The following is an 18,824-nucleotide window of genomic DNA, read 5'->3' as shown; positions in this document are numbered from 1 at the left end:
GACTACCTCTGGGGCAGTTCCTTCAACAGGGGTAGAGTCAGTTCCCTGAGGAGGCTGGCTCTCACCTAGTGTCTGGGAGGGGGAAGACTCTTCTTCCTCCTCAATGCTCTCGGTTTGAGTGGAGTGATCCATTGTTTCAGGCTTCACAACCTCACTATCTGTCTGAGTAGAGGCTGAGACCATTTCAACCTTGCCAACCTTTTCAGGAGGGCACTCAGTCTGTGTTTGGGCTGTGACTGTCACAGCCCTCCTATCCTGTTCTGAAAAGTCTGTCTGAGCCTGGGCAGTGGCTACCACTGCCCTTCCAACCTTTTCAGGGAGGAATGGTGCTTGGACTGGGGCTGTAGCTATTACTGCCCCACTAACCTGTCTGGATAGGCCTATCATTCTGGAATGTGTTTCTTGTTCCACCTCAGCCCATGCTGAGAGTTCCAGGTCATTCCCCAGTAAGCAATCTACAGGTAGGTTATCTGTCACTGCCACTCTCATGGGCCCTGTGACATTACCCCAACTGAGCTTGACTACTGCCATGGGATGCCTTCTCTTCACTCCATGAATGTCTGTCACCTGATAAGTAAAACCAGGGGTCAGTTGAGCAGAGGGGACCAGATGGTCACTCACCATGGTGAGGCTGGCCCCTGTGTCTCTGAATGCCTCAACTTTCTGACCATTCACTAAAACTTCTTGTCTATACTTTCCCAAAATGTGGGGTCCAGTAGTGAAGTTGGCAAACCCCATGCCAGTCTCACAGACAAGAGTGTGGTCAGGGAACCTGGCTAGGCCATAGTCCTCCTGATGGCCCAAAGTAATGCCCACCACATTCTTGGGGGCACTCCCACCACCTGGGGGATTACCACTAGTGGTAACAGGAGGTTTAGGAGTATTACCTGGGGGCACATTTCCCTTATTACCATTTTTAGGGCAACTGGCATCACTTTTGTAATGGCCCACCTGTTTACAGGTATGGCAATAAGGTTTCTTTTGTTCAGAAGGAGTGTTCTGGGACCCACCACCCTTGTTGGAGTTTTGGGGCCCTTGGGAAGTCTTCTCTGTGGATTTATCCCCACCCTTCTCTTGAGGCTTGGTTGATTCCTTTTTCTGGTCACCACCCTGGTTTTTAGGCCTAACCCTGGTTCTGACCCATTTGTCTGCCCTCTTACCCAATTCCTGTGGAGAGGTCAACTCAGAGTCTACCAGGTGCTGATGTAATAGCTGGTTCTGACAATTATTTAAGATTTGCTCCCTCATAATTAGATTATACAATCCTTTAAAATCAGTAACCTTACTACCCAGTAGCCAGCCTTCAAAAGCCTTAGTGGCACAATCAACAAAGTCAGTCCAATCTTGAGACTGAGTTTTCTGGGTGTCTCTGAACAGCATCCTGTATTGTTCAGTGGTTAAACCAAACCCATCAACCAGTACATTTTTCAAGACTTGGTAATTGTTAGCATCCTCCACCCTTGTGGTGAGGAGCTTATCTCTACCTTTACCATCAAAGGAGAGCCACAAGATAGCTGCCCACTTACTTTGGGGAACACCCTGCACAGTGCAGGCCCTCTCCAAAGCAGTAATCCATTTGTGGATGTCATCCCCTTCTTTAAAGGGGGGCACTATCTTACTCAGGTGCTTTTTATCAAAACTCCTTTCCCTATTGCTAGGTTTATTGCTGCCACCAGTGGGAACTAGCCCACATAATTCTTGCTCTCTAGCAAGGGCAAGTCTCTCTTTGGCCAGGGCAAGTTCTTCCCTTTCAATCCTCAGTTTGACTGCCCTTTCTTCAGCTTCATACACTCTCCTCTTAGGGGAAGACATTCCTCTGTGAGAAGAGTTGAGAGAGCCATTGGTTCGAAAGGATCTGTTAGAGCCTCTTGATAGAGACCTAACTCGTCCATTCCCAATGTTAAGCTGACCTGAGAGTGGGCCCAGGAGTCCCCCAGTACCAAGCTCATGTCTGCTTAAGTTGGACCTGGTTAGTCTCTTGACTTCTACCTGTCCCTTATCTGCCTCATCCCCAGACAACTCATCCTCCTCCTCAGCATCATCTGCCTCATGGAGGGGATGGATATCAAAGGGACCCTGTAAGGAGGGCATACTTCCTTCTGGATTAGAAGGGTCTGGGTTACCAGCCCTACTGGCATCATAAGCCTCTAGGAGACCAATCAGAAAGGAAGTGGTGGGGTTAGACCCCTGTTTTAGTTTCCTGAGAGTACACACTTGTCTCATCTCATGGAAGCTAAGAGCAGTATATTTTGAAGGGATGACCTGTGGAGGGTCAACTGACACAAGGGGAGACTCAGTGTTTCCTCCTGTGACCGACATACTGCTTCTAGTGTGGTGTAAGTGATGCACCTACCTACACTATGTGTTACCTACTGGTCCCTTGCTAGAGTTGCAGCCAAGGTGTGCTAAGCCTTGAGGAGCTACAACAGCTGGTTCAGTAGAACTCAGAGTATTCTAAGCTTTAGTTATATGTACCTAACAGTACTTATGTGATCTTTCAACAAGATATTCTTAGGATACGTGTGGTAAAACAACAGCAAGCTCAAATCCCAACCGCTGCCGCCAATGTGAGAAGGTGGCCTGATATGCAGTGCTCACTATTCTAGTGAACACTATGTATCAGTCCAGCAACCCTTATTGATGATTGGTTGTAAGTCAACCTTATAGACCAGCTATCCTAGTAGCGTGGATACGAGCAGTCTAAGGCTAAAGACTCGAGAGGGCGTGTTAAGCCAGCTGTTTACCACACATATACCCCTTGAATACCAAGTGAGAGGACACCACACAAGTGTTATGAAAATAAACAGTTATTTATTTAAAGATCACAACAGCCCTGTACTCTTTATGAGGACAGGGTACTAAGCACAAACCAAAACTCTTACAAAATACTTAAGTTAGCACAGTATATACAAATGCCCGAGGGGCACGGAAAACCATATACTCTGGAAGTGGAATGCGAAATTCCTAACAGGTAAGTACAGTACTAATAGCTTTTGGAATCGCTAGGACTTGACTAGGGAATCGTTAGATTACTTCTAGGAGGCCTAGGGGACTCGGGTGCAGTGTGTGCACTCTCACGCGAGATGCGGGACAAAAGTCTATGGTAGCTAGGAATTAGAAAGTTAGTGTTCTCGGGCGAACCCGACCTGGTAGGGAGAAAACGAAAGTAGATCCTGACCCTTGGATAGTGAGGCTATGCTGGGGCACCGAAATGCCGAAGTTACCTAGCCCAGGGGCTGCAGCTGCATAGGTCTGAAAAGACGTCGGGAATCCTCGTAGACGGACCAGGAGCCGGAAGAAAAGATGCTGGCCGGTGACCAGTGAAGAAAGTTCAGTTGGATCCAAGCCTGGACCTCGAAGATAGATGACACCTGAAAGCAGAGGGGACCAAGTTCGAGACTACTAGCCAGTAGTCAGTGGGCACCAGGAGGGCACCGGATGGTAGCCACCTCGACAAGGTGAGTGGGTGACGCTTGACTCGAAGATCTCACGGACCAGGAGGCGTTGTCGGCGACCAGGATGGAGGATCGAGCTGTCCCACGAAGATAGAAGCTGTCGGCGTCGCTGGACCCAGGATTGGGCAACAAAGCCTTGGCAAATTCAAGCCCACGCGGTGGACCTAAAATGGCGTCTGGAGTGGACCAGGAGGGTCCGGGGTGCCTCTCTAGAAGAAGGAAGCAAGGGCCAGCCTGGAGCAACCAGACCAGCAGTCGTGAAGTCGTTGGGCGTCGTTCAGAAGGCCACAAGCCAGCCGGCTAGTAGCCAAACAACGCGGTGCACAGCAAACAGCAGAAGGGCCCCACGCAGATCGTGGAGATGCAGGGGGGCTGATCTTGGGTGCTGGAGCTGCGCAGGGTCGGGGCTTCTCGGACCCCAAAGCACTCACCAGTGGAGGACACGGTGGGCTTGCAGTAAAGATGTCGTGCAGTCTTGGCGATCGTCGGTCCCTTGAGGTCTCGTCGCACTCACGGTTCTCAGCTGGGCTGTAGAGGTGAGTAGAGGTCAGAGGTGCCAGGGAAGCCGGGTCTCGTCGAGCTGGGTCGTCGGATTCGTGATGAAGGACTTGCAGCAGACCGCAGTGTTCTTTAGGATGGTGCCTGCGGATGCAGGGTGACTACTCCTTAGCCACAAGGGAGAATCTTGAAGAAGAAATCGTGAAGTCCTTTCGAAGAAAGTGGTATCTTGATTCCAAAGATGATCTGATCTTAACAGGGGGCCCGCTCCCATCTTTATACTAAAAAAGGGGGCTGACCCGGTGACTAGGTCCTGCCTATGGGTGGGACTAGGTGGGAGGTGGTTACACCCCTCAGCCATGCCGGACTTCCCCAGGCCAGGGGCTGGTGTGCCCCTGGAACTGGTTCAGACCGGCCTATGCGTAGTGAGCACCGGGGTGCCACTCAGCAGTCACCTTCCTGTAAAGCCCTGCCTACCCAGGATACACAAAACCATGTCTGGGACGGTGCTAGCACCGCCCCTGACAGGAAACCCTTTGTCCAGGCTCCCCTCGCTGGAAGGACTCCCAGCTGCAGGGGGTCAGACTCGTGTCTGTGGTGGCAGCATCCATTTTGTGGAGCTGAGGCTTCAGTTAACTTTAACCGGGGTTCACAGTTACATACATGTCGTGTCCCTCTAGAAGGGTGGAATGCTAACCCCGTCGCCAGAATTGGCGAGGGGTTAGTATTCCAATTCGTATGACACCTTACTCGACATGTTTTGATAAAGCAATACCAAAGATAGCATTTAACCGCGAGGATTATAATGCACTTAAGAGTATATGGTATGCGTTATCATGAAACAGCTATTAGGACTTGATTCCGCAAGCTGCAGACAGGCTCAGCTCATGCCAGAGCACCATCTCACACGATTCCAAGCACTCTGCCTTCAGGATTGTCAAGGCCTGCCATAGGAGTGACTGATAGGAATCTGTGTGTCCATTTTAGGGTTAGGTATAGGTATACTACACCTACAGCAAAGGGTGATTACACGACTTTGCCCCAGCTGTCATGCAGCCAGTTGTGTCAAATTTAAGAGGCCAGCCAGGGGTGGCATAATACATGCTGCAGCCCCTGGCAGCCCTGGGTACACTCATGCCCTGAGTTACAGGGTCTGATAGGGTGGCCCAGTACCAATTGGAAAGGTACCTAGGGTACATGGAATCCATTTTAAAGAGAGAGCAGTAGGCCTGGGGTCCTGATTGGCAGGGTCCCAGGTCGACTATGTCCAAAACCAGCTAAAACACAGGGCAAAAAGTTGGGGGCAACCATAGTCAGGATGTACCTTCCTACATATATCAACAGTTATGGTTTGCTAGACAATTTCTTAAAAACAACGTATAGTTATTTGGAGGTGTAGCATAGCTTTGTTATGACTGATTTTGAAACTTCTCAACGCATCTGTACACCAAGGGGGTTTTAAAAGCATTTATCTTTCTGTTGTCACCAACTGTCAACATAAGAAGAACTAAATGGGTTGCTTTCTGTAATTACAGAGCCCGCAGTTTAATAAATCAGTAGCTTGATCACTTTAAGCTGATCTAAATTCTCTGATCAAAAATACCAGTGCATTCAAATGACTGTCTGTAATGATTTCATAATGTCTTTAAAGGTAGTATCTGACGGGTTGTTAGTCCATTTTGTTTTAATTTCCAAACCTTGGTACAGATATTTAACCTAAGGAGTAGCTTTTAGCCGTTTTATAATTAAAAGATGGACTTTAGAGTGGCTTTCACTGAACCTTGATTTGTAAAATGACGGGATTTCAGGAAGGCTTTGTTACAGGCTACATCTCGCCTATACAGTGCAAATTTCAGGAGACCTCCGAGTGCTCTGAAGTAGATGAACAAGTAACTTACCTTTGGAAGCGCTCTTTCCGATAGACACTCCACCTAGCTACAGATTCCTCACCTTCTGAATACTTCACAGGTGTCAGACTGGATCCGGAAATCTTTCAGCAGTACTGACGGTCTTCTAATCTCAAAAGGATGTGCAGAGCCTATCTAGGTGCCACTTGAGGGTGTGGACGCCTTCTACTTTCGAGACGGTCTATGCCTCCAGACACAGAGTCCCAGAGGCAAATTGTACAGATTCTTGAAATCTTATTTATGGACAGAATCCAAAGGCTGAAGGGGGAGGATCCTTCACGAATCTGATTGAGTCTCTACCAAAAAGAGCATTACTGAAGGTAAGTACCTTGTTCTTCTGATAGAGATTTCTAGCTACAGATTGCTCACCTTTTGAATGGGTAAAATAGTACTATCTACAAACCTGACTGTCGAGACAATAGTGCTTTGTGAACGTATGGAGGGACTCCCACGTAGCGGCCTGGCAAATGTCTAGGACAAGAATTCTGCATGCCAAAGCCCAGGTAGCAGCTTTTTCAGATCCTTATGGAGAGCACGATCCAGATGGTTCTCTTCTGCACAGACTACGTTTTTCCACTCAAGAGCATCCCACAAAGAGCTGACTGTACACACGGTGGTCCTTGGTACCTTCAATATAAAAGCTTTGAGCTCTCTTGGGGTCTTAGCCGTGGAGGCTCTCCACCTCCTTAGAGGGGTAAAGCGAAGCACAGAACGCTGGCAGGTTGATGTTTAGACCAACGTGGGACATCGTCACAATGTTAGGCAAGAAAGATTGCAGTGACTGCAAAACCAGCTTCTTTGACAAGAAGGTGGCGTACGGTGGTTGACACAAAAGCTTGAATCTCACTCACACACTGAGTCAATGTTATGGCAATGATGAACACTGTCTAGAGGGTGAGACGCCATAAGGAAAAGCAGTGAAACAGCTGAAAAGGACAGCACATCAGAAATGTGAAGACCAAATTATGGCCCCACTGTGGCATGACAAAGCAAGAGGGAGGAAACAAATGCTGTAAATCTTTCAAGAAGAGCATAATACTTTGAGACGCAAAAAATGAGAGCTAATCCAGCAACCACAAAAATTCTGGAAGAGTCCAAAAAGGTACCTTTTACTGTGTCAAGAGCAAACCTTAACTGGGTTAGGATCAAAACAACCAAGACATCAGATAACTACCTAGCAGTGGTCTATCTGCTGTCTACTACACCAAGCCATATCTCAGTCCCAACGACAGGCATATGCAGTTTTTGTTAAAGGACCACTTCCAGAGGAAGGTCGAGGGCAGTCAGCTGTCATTGTTCAATCTCCTAGCATGAAGGTGGAGACTGCGAAGGTCCTCGTGCAGAACTCTGCCCTGCTGCTGCAACGCCAGATCCACCAAGAGACACAGTCCGATCAGAGGACAGATGCTCAAGCCCAGGCGTTCTGGATACCATATCCTCCGTGCCCAATCAAGGGCCCGCAGGATGATTTGGGCCTAATCAGTCTTGAACATTTTGAGCACTCTCGGCAGGAGTGGTAGCAGCGGAAAGACATACAGGAGTTCAGATTTCTACTAGAGGAGGAACGAAACTCCGAGCGAGAGACGCCTTAGAAACTCCAACACGCATAAGTGCTAACAATGCAGGGGCACCCACATACTTGTAACCCAGCACTCTGCCTTCAGTAAGGATTGAAAGACCTGTCTTAGGGGTGACTTATAAGTTTTAAGTGTAGTGACCTCGGATATAAAAAAAAACTTATATCCGTTATAATTGGTGCGAGCTCCAGCTTACCCAGGGTGCAGAGGCAGACCTGTAGTCACAGTTTAAGTGGTCCCTCACGGATGTCACAATACATGCCGCAGTCCATGGGAGACCCCTGGTGTACCTATGCTCTGGGTACCTTAGTATCATATACTAGGGACTTAGGGGTACACCAGTGGCCAATTGTGAAGGTATGAACGTACTTACCAAGTCAAATGTAGGGAGGAAGCATAGTGAAATGAGTTAGCAAGATGTAGGTGATTATGTATGATGCAGCCAGGCTGATTTTTAGGCTGGTTTGGCAGGCTTACGCCACTGCTTTGCTGCACTGTTTTCCTGTCAGCCAGAGAGCCAAGTTTAAGGGCCTCTGTATCGCCCATAAAGTTTTTTATGGCCAAGCTCCAGGCTACATTAAGGAGCGCCTGTTGAACTATGTTCCAGAACGCACACTGCGATCATCCACAGCAGGCTTTCTGGTTCCTCCAAGAATTAAACTGGCATCGAAAGGGGGCTGAGCATTTTCGGCTTTAATCCCTCGGATTTGGAATGGATTACCAGAGAACCTTCAGAAAGACTCTGCTCTCCTTTCCTTTAGGAGAAGTCTTAAGACCTATTTGTTTAGGGAAGCCCTGGTTACAGTTTAACTTGCTGGCCTGCATGTCCCTGGGACTATGGTGGATATCTGAGCTTTCTCTATAAGCGCTAAGAGACCTGCTGGGGATTACGCGCTATATAAGCTACAATTAACAATAACAAGTGACTGGGGTCCTGATTAGCGGGATCCCAGTCAGACTTGTCAAGAAACACACTGACACCAGAAAAAAGTGAGAGTAACCATGAAAGCACATCCTAATTTCCTAAACAAATCGAATTAGTAACTATGGACAACCATGTCAAAAATGGCATGTTTGGTTCAGGATAATAGTTATATTTACAGAAAACCCAATAAAGTGTTTTGAAAAAACATTTTGGGGAAAATTTAAATGTTGTAAATTCCTAGTAGAAGAACTAGTCAGTATCATTCAATATCTAAACCAATGCATAATTGTAAAAATAAACTTACTTTTCCATCCATGTGATCAGTCTTTCGAGTTCTTTTCATTATTTCTTCAATTCGCTGAAAGAGAGTCAAGGAATTGTTACTACTACTGGAACTGTTCCCCTTTTCCTTCACATTAACGATTTCAGCGTTCACTTCCTTTAACTTTTTTTTTCCTTTTCGATTGAGATGACTTTCATTCACGTTCTTGAATACTGGGAGATGGCTCAGTTATTTATATGCTTACCATTGATATTTGCATTTGCAATGGTTATCACATCACAAATAGCAAAGCAAGGCCACTTACTGTGCCATACTATCAAGGTTAGTAAACCCAGTGCGATTAAAATGGAAAATATTAACCTCTGTAACTAACAGAGCTTAGCAATGACAGAGGTTCAGCGTAAAGGTCTGTACAAAAGCATGTTTATTGTAGGAGATAAAAATGTTTCTTTTTTCTGAAATACTAGTTTTCCTCTATCAACATTTTAAACATTAGATCTTGACGTCTAAGTCAGCAAAGACGTTGTTTACCATTTATTTTCCAATCTGTTGTCGGGCTTGGCTATCCACTTCATTTTAAGGGCGGAAGGGCTTGGCAGTTAGGGCTGGATTGTTCCCATGAGGCACAGGGTCAGACTGATCTGCATATGGCCATGTCTGAACTGGGTTGGCGGAGTGAGCTAAAGCTTGGTGATGGATTAAACCCAGATCAGTTGACTGGGGGTGAGTGTTTGATTTGCTCAAACGCTCCGTCCATCACCCCCTTTGGTAACACCTATAGATTCAGACACAGTTAGAAATTGGGTTTCTAGTTGGCAGAGATATGCACCCTGTCCTAGCAAGAACCACAATTCTAATCAGGAGTAGTCAAATATACACCATAAATTAACCTGTGCTCACCCTCTGGTAACTTGGCACAGAGCAGGCAGGCTTAACTTGGCAGGCAATGTGTAAAGTATGTGTGCAACACTTAATAAACAAAAACAGTGAAAACGCCACAAAAAAGAATCCACACCAGGTTCAAAAGATGCAGTTTAATTTAATGAACGAAATCAGACTAAAATGGCAAAAATCCAATAAGTAGAACCGGAGTTATGAATTTTTTAAGAATATCTGTTAATATGGCTTTTAAAAGCATAGAGTGCCAACCGGGGCTATCTGGTCGCGCTTGACTGGGTCAAATTAAACTGTCAGACCGACTGCACAGGAGCCTGGGTTGGACACAGGGACAAACTTTGTCCCGATCAAAAAGTACCTTGTTGTGCCATCGACAGGGCCTAAGGCGTGAAGCAGAGGAAGCGATGCGTAGTCGAGCCCTGTGGATGTAGGCGAAGCGCCGGTTCCTAACTGCGTGAATCGAGATGCGTCGTCATCCACTTCTTCTGGTGTAGGATATGCGTGGTCGTCAAGCCGCGCAACCGGCGATGTGATTAATCTTGAAGCAGGCGATGGGTCAAAGGAGATGCATCGGTTCAGATCGCCGCCACAACTGCGATGTGTGGATTTTGCAGGTACAGCACAGAAAAACCGACTTCCAAGGGCCCAGGACTGGATTGGCACCGCATGGCAGGGCAAAACTCACAGCTGGCAGAGTCCAGGTGTTGCAGAAGGGTTGTTGAAAGTCTTTAATGTCCCTGAGACTTAAGAACAGGAGGCAAGCCCGCAAGCCCCTAGAGTCACTTTGGTTCTGGAGATGTAGAGATACAGGTTCCCTCACTCCCAGGCAAGGAGGGTAGCATGACAGGGAGCAGCAGAGCAAGAGTCCAGCAAAGTCTAGCAGAGTGACAATCCTTTTAGCAGCACAGCAGTTCTCCTTCCTGGCAAAATGCCCTCAGGTCTAGAAGTGTACTGAGTTGGTGCTGTCATAGGTCCAGTACTTATACCAAATTGCTGCTTTGAAGTGGGGGGAGAGAAAGAGGTGGAGGGGACTTTAAAGAGTGCACAGAGTTCCTGCTCTTCTTGCTCTGGCTCACGACTCACTACAGGGGGGGAATGAAGCTCTTTGTGTGGGTAGAGGCTCAGTCTATTCAAGTTTAAGTGTCAGCTACTCCCTCCACCCAGCCCAGGATGGCCCATGAGGATGTTGATTGACCATCAGTGACACCTAGGCTACCTTTCTGTGTGGGTGTCTGGAGGGACTGCGGAAAGCCCAGCTGTCACCCACCCCAGACATGTATTATGAGACATGCAGCAGGAACAGAATGGTTAAAGTAAGAAAATGCCAACTTTCTAAAAGTGCAAAAAGAACAGTTGATGAACAGAGTGCAGAACAATGTCATACATTCACCTCGGTACAGAGATCTTGGCCTAAATGACCTAAGTCTTGACCCTGTGCCTCACGGGAACAGTCCAGCCAAACTGACAAACCAGGTCTTCCCTGAACTGGAAACAAGCATACTGAGACTGGTTTCTGGGTTAGACCCTTCATCAGCCAGGCTCGCTTGAATCCAGTGGCAAAGTGAGCAAGGGACCCACGTCTGAGCATAGCCTGCCAACTTAAGGCAAACAAAGCAAACAGAAGGAGATGATGGACAGAGCGCTGAAACTTTTCAGACACTAACCCCCAGTCACAGAGCTGGGTTGAATCCATCATCATTCTTTAGCTCACTTCGTCACCTCAGTTCAGACCCAGCTATATGCAAATCGTTCTTGACCCTGTGCCTCATGGGAACAGTCCAGCCTGAACTGCCAAGTCAGGTCTTCCTAGAACTGTAAACAGGCATCCTGGGACCTGTTCCTGGGTAACAAGGTGAGTGTGCGGTCCAGGATGGAGCCACGGTTGTAATACAGTTGTGGAAGTGGGTTCCAGTGGTGGAGGGGTCAGCTGAGAGTCAGAGTGAGAGGTTGAGCTGGGTGTCAAGTGTAGGAAGGTGGAATCTGACTGCATGGTTACCCCCACTTTTTTCCTGTTGTTTTGCTGGTTTTTGACTAGTCTGACTGGGATCCTGCTAATCGGGACCCTAGTTTATCTGCTTTCTCCCTAAATTGGTTGTGCAACTACTTTAGGTAAGCTCCAGATTGTATACTGGGGTACCCTTATCAGTCCCTAGTATATGGTACACCATGTATCCTGGGCATAGGAACGCCAGAGGCCTCCCAGGGGCTGCCATCCCTGAGAGACCATTCACACTGACACCCCAGGTCTGCTACTGCAGCCTGTGTAAGGTGGTGCATGCACCCCTTACTTAGATATAGGTTCACTATATCTATTCTAAATCACTGCACATATAAACCTATCGGTCACCCCTATGGCAGGCCTTATCAATCCTGAAGGAAGGGTGCTGGGTTTTGCGTGAGAGGGTACCCCTGCACGAGCAGAGCCCCTCTGCAGCCTTCGGAACCTATTTTCTAGAGTTTATTGTGATGCAGCCAACCATATATATTTAAGTGCATTATAACCTCACTGTAAATGCTAACTTTAAAACAACTGCTTAGAAACATGTTGTGTTTGGTTTCAAACACCTTGGAATCATACCTCCACACCAGTAACTGCTGTGAGAGGTACTATTCCTCCCTTGTAGAACCATTACTGTAAGTCACCGGTCTACCCAGTACCAGCTTTCTTGACCTAAGTGTCACAAAATGGATGCTGCCAGCCACAGACATGCGTCTGCCCTCATGTCGCTGAGCTCGAGCAGGGAAAGGCTTGACAATAGGTTTCCTGTCACAGGGAGGTGGGACCACCTCTCAGACAGGATTTAGCGTATTGGGGCTGGGTAGGTGCACTCAGAGTGCCTGAAAGTCTGCACTGGGGGCACATTTGGTGTCCCTGTGCATAGTCCAGCTAAAACCGGTTGCAGGAGCCATTTGCTCCTGCTCTGGCTCGAAACTGGACAAAGGACATGGGTGTAACCACCCCTCTGTCCTGACCCTCCCATAGATGGGTCCCCAGAGTTTGTCCAACCCCTTCCTTGGGTATAAAGTAGGAAACCTGACTACAGGACTTTAGATTTTACGTGGACTACAATCTGCAAGCAGAAACCAAGTACTTCAACGATCTACACTAAGCTAGACGACAGAAGAATCTCCCTTGGAGTAAATGAGTTACTCCCCTGCTAAAGCAGGCACCTTAACACATCTGACCCGTTTGCATCTCCCAAGCTCCTGAGGACTCTGAAGATTTCTGCAACACAAGAGGTAGGTTCCTGAGCGTCCCTGAGGTCGATCTGCCCTCTCAGCGATTCTGAGACCATTATCCCTTGTGGGGACCGTGCAAACCGAACCCCTGTGCACCGTGTACTTTTGCATCAGTATTTGCTTTGTGGTGATCCTTGAGGCAGTGCTTTAGGCTACGTGTAGTCCTGACCCCGAGCAGAATTTCCACCGAAGATTTCCGGCCTCCACTCCACGAGTGCTCCGTGGGCCTGTACTTCGTGATTCAGCTCGAAGTCACTTTGCGATCCCTGGTCCATTGGCCTGTGGGTCCCTGTGAAGGTAACTTTGATTTTTCTTGGTCTTCCTTGATTGCTCCAGATGTGGCCTGCCTCCTCACAGCTTGGAGAGTCTCCAGGATCTTGCTGGTCCTCACCGTGACTGGTTTCCTCTGCCCGCGTGGGTTGCATTTGCCAAGGCTTGTTGGTGTTCAATCAGGACACTGATCCCTCTGCACTCGACATCCTTCATGGCACAGCTCACCTCCGGGCTTTGGTCATCAACGTCTCCTGTTCCCCGTGGCTGCAGAGTCAACCAACCAGTCATTTTACCAAAAGCCCCCAACATCGGTGGGCATTCATCTACCGAGCCCCTGGTCACTCTGAAGTGGCCCAGACTCTGTCCCCTCTGCTTTCACGTTCTTCTGACCTCGGATCCAGGCTTGGATTCTTCCTGGCAGCAGCACTTCTTTGAGTCACGCCATTGAAAACTATGAAGGTTGCCGAAACCTCTTGATCCCTACGCACCCGGTTCCTCAGGGAACCGGGTGCATAGGTACTTCGGTACTCATAAGGGTGCTGGCCTTAGAACCTTCTATATTCCAAAGGGTTTGCTTGAAGTCCTTTCCGAAGTGTTCTTAAACTGTCATTTCCCAACCGCGAATTTCCCATAGAGTTGTACGGCGCTCGCGTCTGTGTTCCCACACTGCACCATTCCTTCGTGGGTCTCCTGTGTCACTACTTTGAGTGGTTCCTTGGGGTCCCAGCAATTTTATAAGCTCTAGGTACGGTCCCTAGTCAAGTCATTGTTGTTATAACATTTTTTTAGTATATGGTTCGGTCTACCCCTGGAGCCCGCTGTGTATTGTGCCATTTACTGTTGTTCTATTGATTAAGTATTGTATGCCTCGTGCTCTAATCTCGTATTTAGGTTACCAGAGAGCGTTTCGTAATACATACGTATATTTTATATATCTCTTGTGAGGTTCTCCTTTCATTTGGTTATTCAGAATGTTCTGATCTGGTAAAACAAGCTGCTTTACATTCCTTCGAGACTTAGCCTGAAGGCTGCTCTCCACAGCTACCACTAGGATAGCTTTCTATAAAGGTTGTCTTTGACCTAATCATCAATAAGGGTCGTTTGGCCTGGTGCAAGGTTCCCACTTTAATTAGTGGACAGCATATACCAGGCCAACTTCTCACATTAACAGCATAGGCTATGATGTTGTGGCCATGGATTCTGACGATGTCTGCCAGGGACATCATGTACGTTGAAGACGGTGGGCTGTGGGATGAACCTTGAGGGAACACCGTAGAAGATGCTCTTTGATTCCGGGGTGAGAGGTATGAGGCACGGTCTCGGGGTATGTCCTATGAGGAAGGATGCAATCCATTTGAGGGCGAGTTCCAGCATCCTGATGTGGTGGAGTCTCTTGAGGAGTGTATGGTAGGATAAGGTATCGAACACTGCAGAGGATGAGAAGAATGAGGGCCGCCGTCTCACCCCAATCGAGGAGGATTCTGTCCAACTTCTGCAGCAAAATCGAAAATATCTACTATAAATTCAAACAGCCCAACCCAAACGAACTCATCGCTAACTTACCCACCGCCAACCCAGACACTCACCTAACCAACTGGAATACACTCACTGAGGAAGACGCCACAGTACTCATGAAAAGAGTCCACTCCAGGGCCCAAATGGACCTTTGCCCCATCATGTTTACAACATGGGACGGCCACAGGTCAGCAAAATCCTCACCCACATCAACTCCTTTATCTAATTAGCCACATTTCCCAAAGATTGGAAATAAGCAGCAGTCACCGCCCTCCTCAAAAAACTATCGGCTGACCCCAGCGAAATAAGCGACATCCATCCCATGTCCCTGCTCTTGATACCTAGCAAAAGTGATCGAGATGCTAATCAACAAACAACTCATTAGCCTCCTCGTACTCCACAGTCTACTTGACCACACCCACTCGGGTTTTCGAGTAAACTACAGCATGCAAACAGCACTCATCGCAGCCACAGAGGAGATCTGCACCATACTGGACCGGGGGAAAACCGTTGCCCTTATCCTGCTAGACCACTCAGCTGCCTTTGATACAGTATCACACTCCACCCTCAACAGCAGACTGCATGACAAAGGCATCCAAGTAAAAACCTTCAACTGGGTATGCACCTTCCTTACAGGGATGTCACAGATTCTGACTACCAACCTACACATCAGAACCCAAGAACTTGGTATGCATTTACAGACTTTGCTTGCCAACGTCATTAGAGCACTTGGCATTTCCATAATTTCCTACACTGATGACATCTATCAATGTCCGTCAAGCCTACCACTCGCAGAACCAACTTTGCCGAATGCATGATGTACGATGTATCTGGTAGAGACAATTCTAGCCGCAGATTCCTTCACGTAGAATTATCCCCAGGCGCAAGACTAATTTTTGTCCAGCATCCCTGCGCGCCGGGGGTCGGCATCACGAGACTCCGCCCAGGCGTTGTCCACGTACGTGACATCAGCGAGGTCACATAAGTCCCACCCCGGCATGCCTACATCCGTTTTCTTCGGAGAACTTTTCCGCGCCACAACGCGGAGCCATTAGATAAAACTGTGAGAGTATAGGAACAGTGTGCAAAAGAGCAGAAAACGTGGAAAAAGGAATGGGGAGGAGCAACACCATAATGAGCAGTGCCATGCACTGCAGAACCTAAAGGCAGGGAAAGAATACAGAACAGAGACTAGTCCTGAGCAGCAACCCTGCCAGTACGGAGATAAACCCCCCCCCGTGGAGACAAAGGACATATGAAAACATGTCATGACAACATGTAGCAGGACTACTACCCCAACCACAATCAATGAAGGGGAACCAGTCTGGGACACACAACGACAAAACTCTAAGACAGCCCCATCACAGTGTCTGACAACCCCCATAAGGAACAAAAGGCAGAGGCACAGCCAAAAGACACCAACCACGAGGATAGCAGAGGGCCCAGAACCCTAGTAATAAAGGGGGGAGGGGGGAAAAGGGGGAGATAAGCCCCAACCTGGAGCAACCAGAGCATAAGGGCACAGAAGTACCTATAAACCTATCCTCCAATGTGCCAAAGGGGAGGAAAAGGAACAATTAAACAGGACGAACATCCTGTCACAAAGAGGGAAACAATGTGCTCATAGAAGACAAAGCCACCCACAGGGAAGCAAGTGCAAAAGCCGAAAGGGTAACTCAAGGTCACCCAGGAAGAACCGTCCCACGCCCCGCAGGGACGGACTGCGCCCGCAAGAGGGACAAGAAGTCAAGGACCATCTCCTCCCACAGGGAGAACGAAGTAGAACAGAGTGCAAGGCCCACTGGAAGAAGCGGAAAAGGCAGGATGCTAGTCCCACTAAAGCCCCAAGAAGGCACAATGGTGCAGAAAAAACAACAGGTCGGCAACGGCAAGCTCCGCCAGACGCAGAGGACAACACAGAACGAAGCACGCCAGAGCAAGCCAGACGCCAGCCGAAGACAGAGAGCAGGAAGGCGAAGAAGAGTGGGGACACGCCCCAGGGAGGAGACCACACACATGGCCCAAAAAGAAGTGGAACCGGACAGGACCATGACGCCAGGCCACGGACAGCAGGCCAGATCAGGCAAACAGCGCAGCCACCCGAGAGAAGAACACACTGGGGCATAACTCAAGCTAGTCCAAGCCATCAGCAAGAAGATTGCATGTGCAACAACATAACGCCACAGAGAGCAGAAGCCTGCAGGCGACCACAGATCCCCAGCACATAACAGGGCTATACAACAGCCACCACTACCCCACATAGGGCATGTCATGTCCCAAGACATGGGAACCTCTTAGGAAAAACTTCCGCAGCAGAGGACAACAGAAAGGAACTGCAGCAAAAACCCCGCAGAAGATTATCAAGCAGCCAGAAAGGAAAAACACAAAAGGCCCAGTCTCAGGGCCAGCATGGTGTAGAAAACCCAAAGCAAAAACACACAGTTAAGAAGGGCTGGCCAGCAGCCAACAGAACCACAGGCTCAACAAGGAGGACTCGAGTGGCCACGAAGCACACAGAACAGACAACCGGGGCGACCCCCCCCAATGGAAGAACACCTCCAAGAACCAGATCAACTCATAGGTCACTGTGGGGGAGAAGGAGGAGGAGGGAGAAGCCCCACCAAGAACCTCTGGATGGCCGCAGGGGCATGGAACAAAAGAGCACCATCGAAAGGACGGTCCACCAGCCGTTCTCGAACGTTCTCTGGGAACACACTGTCCCGAAGCCAGGCATGGTGACGAAGGGCAACCGAAGCGGCACGATCCAGCACCTCCGAGATGTCCAGAGCGGAGCAAAGAATAAACGCCGCCAGCTCCCGGCCATCAAACACATGGTGCCTCAAATCAACACAGGCACCCTCCTGAGAAGCGGTAGACATAAGGGACTCCGCTGAGTCCCACAAACAAGAAGTGGCCCTAGCCAAAACACACAGCGTGTTAAGGGCTCGCAGAGCCGCACTGGTTGAGGCGAACATATTGCTCCCCCAGGAGTCCAGCCAGCGAGTCTCCCATGACGGGGGAGGCAACAGCGGAGGCAGAGAAGGAAAAGCATTCTGCAAAAGGGGGCCTCTGGTAGAGGGGTCGAGGGAAAGACACGCGGCGCCGGATGATGGCGGTACAGAAGTTGTTGGGGCACCGGGTCCACTGTGATGGGACGGACCCAAGTGAGAAGAATGGAGTGAACCCTCGAAGGGAAGCAACAGCTCCCTACCACCAGAGCACTGATGGAGAACCTCTGCGGGGGGAATGGGTAGCTGGATCACACATGCACAAAATTCCCAAATCCGAGGAAACAGCGCAAGCGAAAGCCGCACCTGCCTCCATAGGGGCCCGCGGAGGGGAAAACAGCTCCTCGTTAGGTGACTGCTTTAAGTGATAGAGGGGAAAGATTTTACTATATGAATATCCTGGGATATTCTTATCGCTTAGCCAGCATTAACCACTGTGTAGGCCCTGCTGCTTGAAAGTTATAGGCCTCAGTTACGTTGACCAGAGTGTTGCCATTTTCTCTTAATCAGAAAGCAGGTCTGACCCAGGCTTCACCCAGCTCCACTTTTCTGCGAGGCTCCGCACCCCTGTTTCTAGCCCCCACCCTACTGTGTGCTAAGTTCACTAACGTTAAAGTTCAACTTCCCATCTATTCTTTCAACACACCCCAGACCGACACCTAAGGCTGTGCATGAGAAAAGGGAAGTTCCCACCGCAGATACGCCAAGCTTGAGTGATAAATGTGGCGACAAGCATTACAGACTGGTACATACACACATAAATAGAATTCTTTTGCGCAATAATAACACTTTTCTGCCTATTCTGCCGCCCAAGCAGAATTTATGACAATATTCCAAACAACAAGGCACGGCCTTAGTCTAGACAAGTGTACGTGTCGCATTTACAAGAAAAGGGCTACATTTGAGCGTATGGATGGGAAAGGTACAGGCCAGGCTGTAGGTGACGAGGGAAGGACATATGGTACGAGATGGCGTGAGATGACATGACATAGGCTTCTCGCCCTGAAACATATAAAAAGGAGGCCGGCAGGAATATCCTCGGACAACTCCCTCATCTGTTTGTAGGTATTCAGGCAGCGAGTTGTCTCCAAGGGCTCTTGTTTAAAGTCTTGCTTAAGCTTTGTCTTGTTTAAGTGTTTTGTATATATTACCTGTATTGTATTTTAGCTGCTTTTTAATAAGGAAATCTACATCTGCAAATGTTCTCTAAACTTGTGTCAACTTGAAAAGCATTACTTGCTTTTCT

The 18,824-nt window shown here is 48.5% G+C and overlaps 1 protein-coding gene across 16 annotated transcripts in view; it reads right to left on the bottom strand.

The window, feature by feature from the left end:
* The window catches only part of MAP7D3 (MAP7 domain containing 3), a 1,137,171-nt gene that overhangs the window by 319,142 nt on the left and 799,205 nt on the right, over positions 1 to 18,824 (bottom strand). For all 16 annotated transcript variants that reach the window (XM_086918652.1, XM_086918653.1, XM_086918658.1 and 13 more), the window contains one exon: positions 8,667 to 8,720. In XM_086918652.1, the coding sequence (XP_086774778.1) occupies positions 8,667 to 8,720 (54 nt within the window). The remainder of the gene's footprint in view (positions 1 to 8,666; positions 8,721 to 18,824) is intronic.

This window comes from Lissotriton vulgaris, chromosome 4_1, assembly GCF_964263255.1.
Source record: "Lissotriton vulgaris chromosome 4_1, aLisVul1.2, whole genome shotgun sequence".
Classification (NCBI taxonomy): domain Eukaryota; kingdom Metazoa; phylum Chordata; class Amphibia; order Caudata; family Salamandridae; genus Lissotriton; species Lissotriton vulgaris.
The sequence above is the reverse complement of the archived record's forward strand: the minus strand, read 5'-3'. Positions and strand labels throughout refer to the sequence as shown.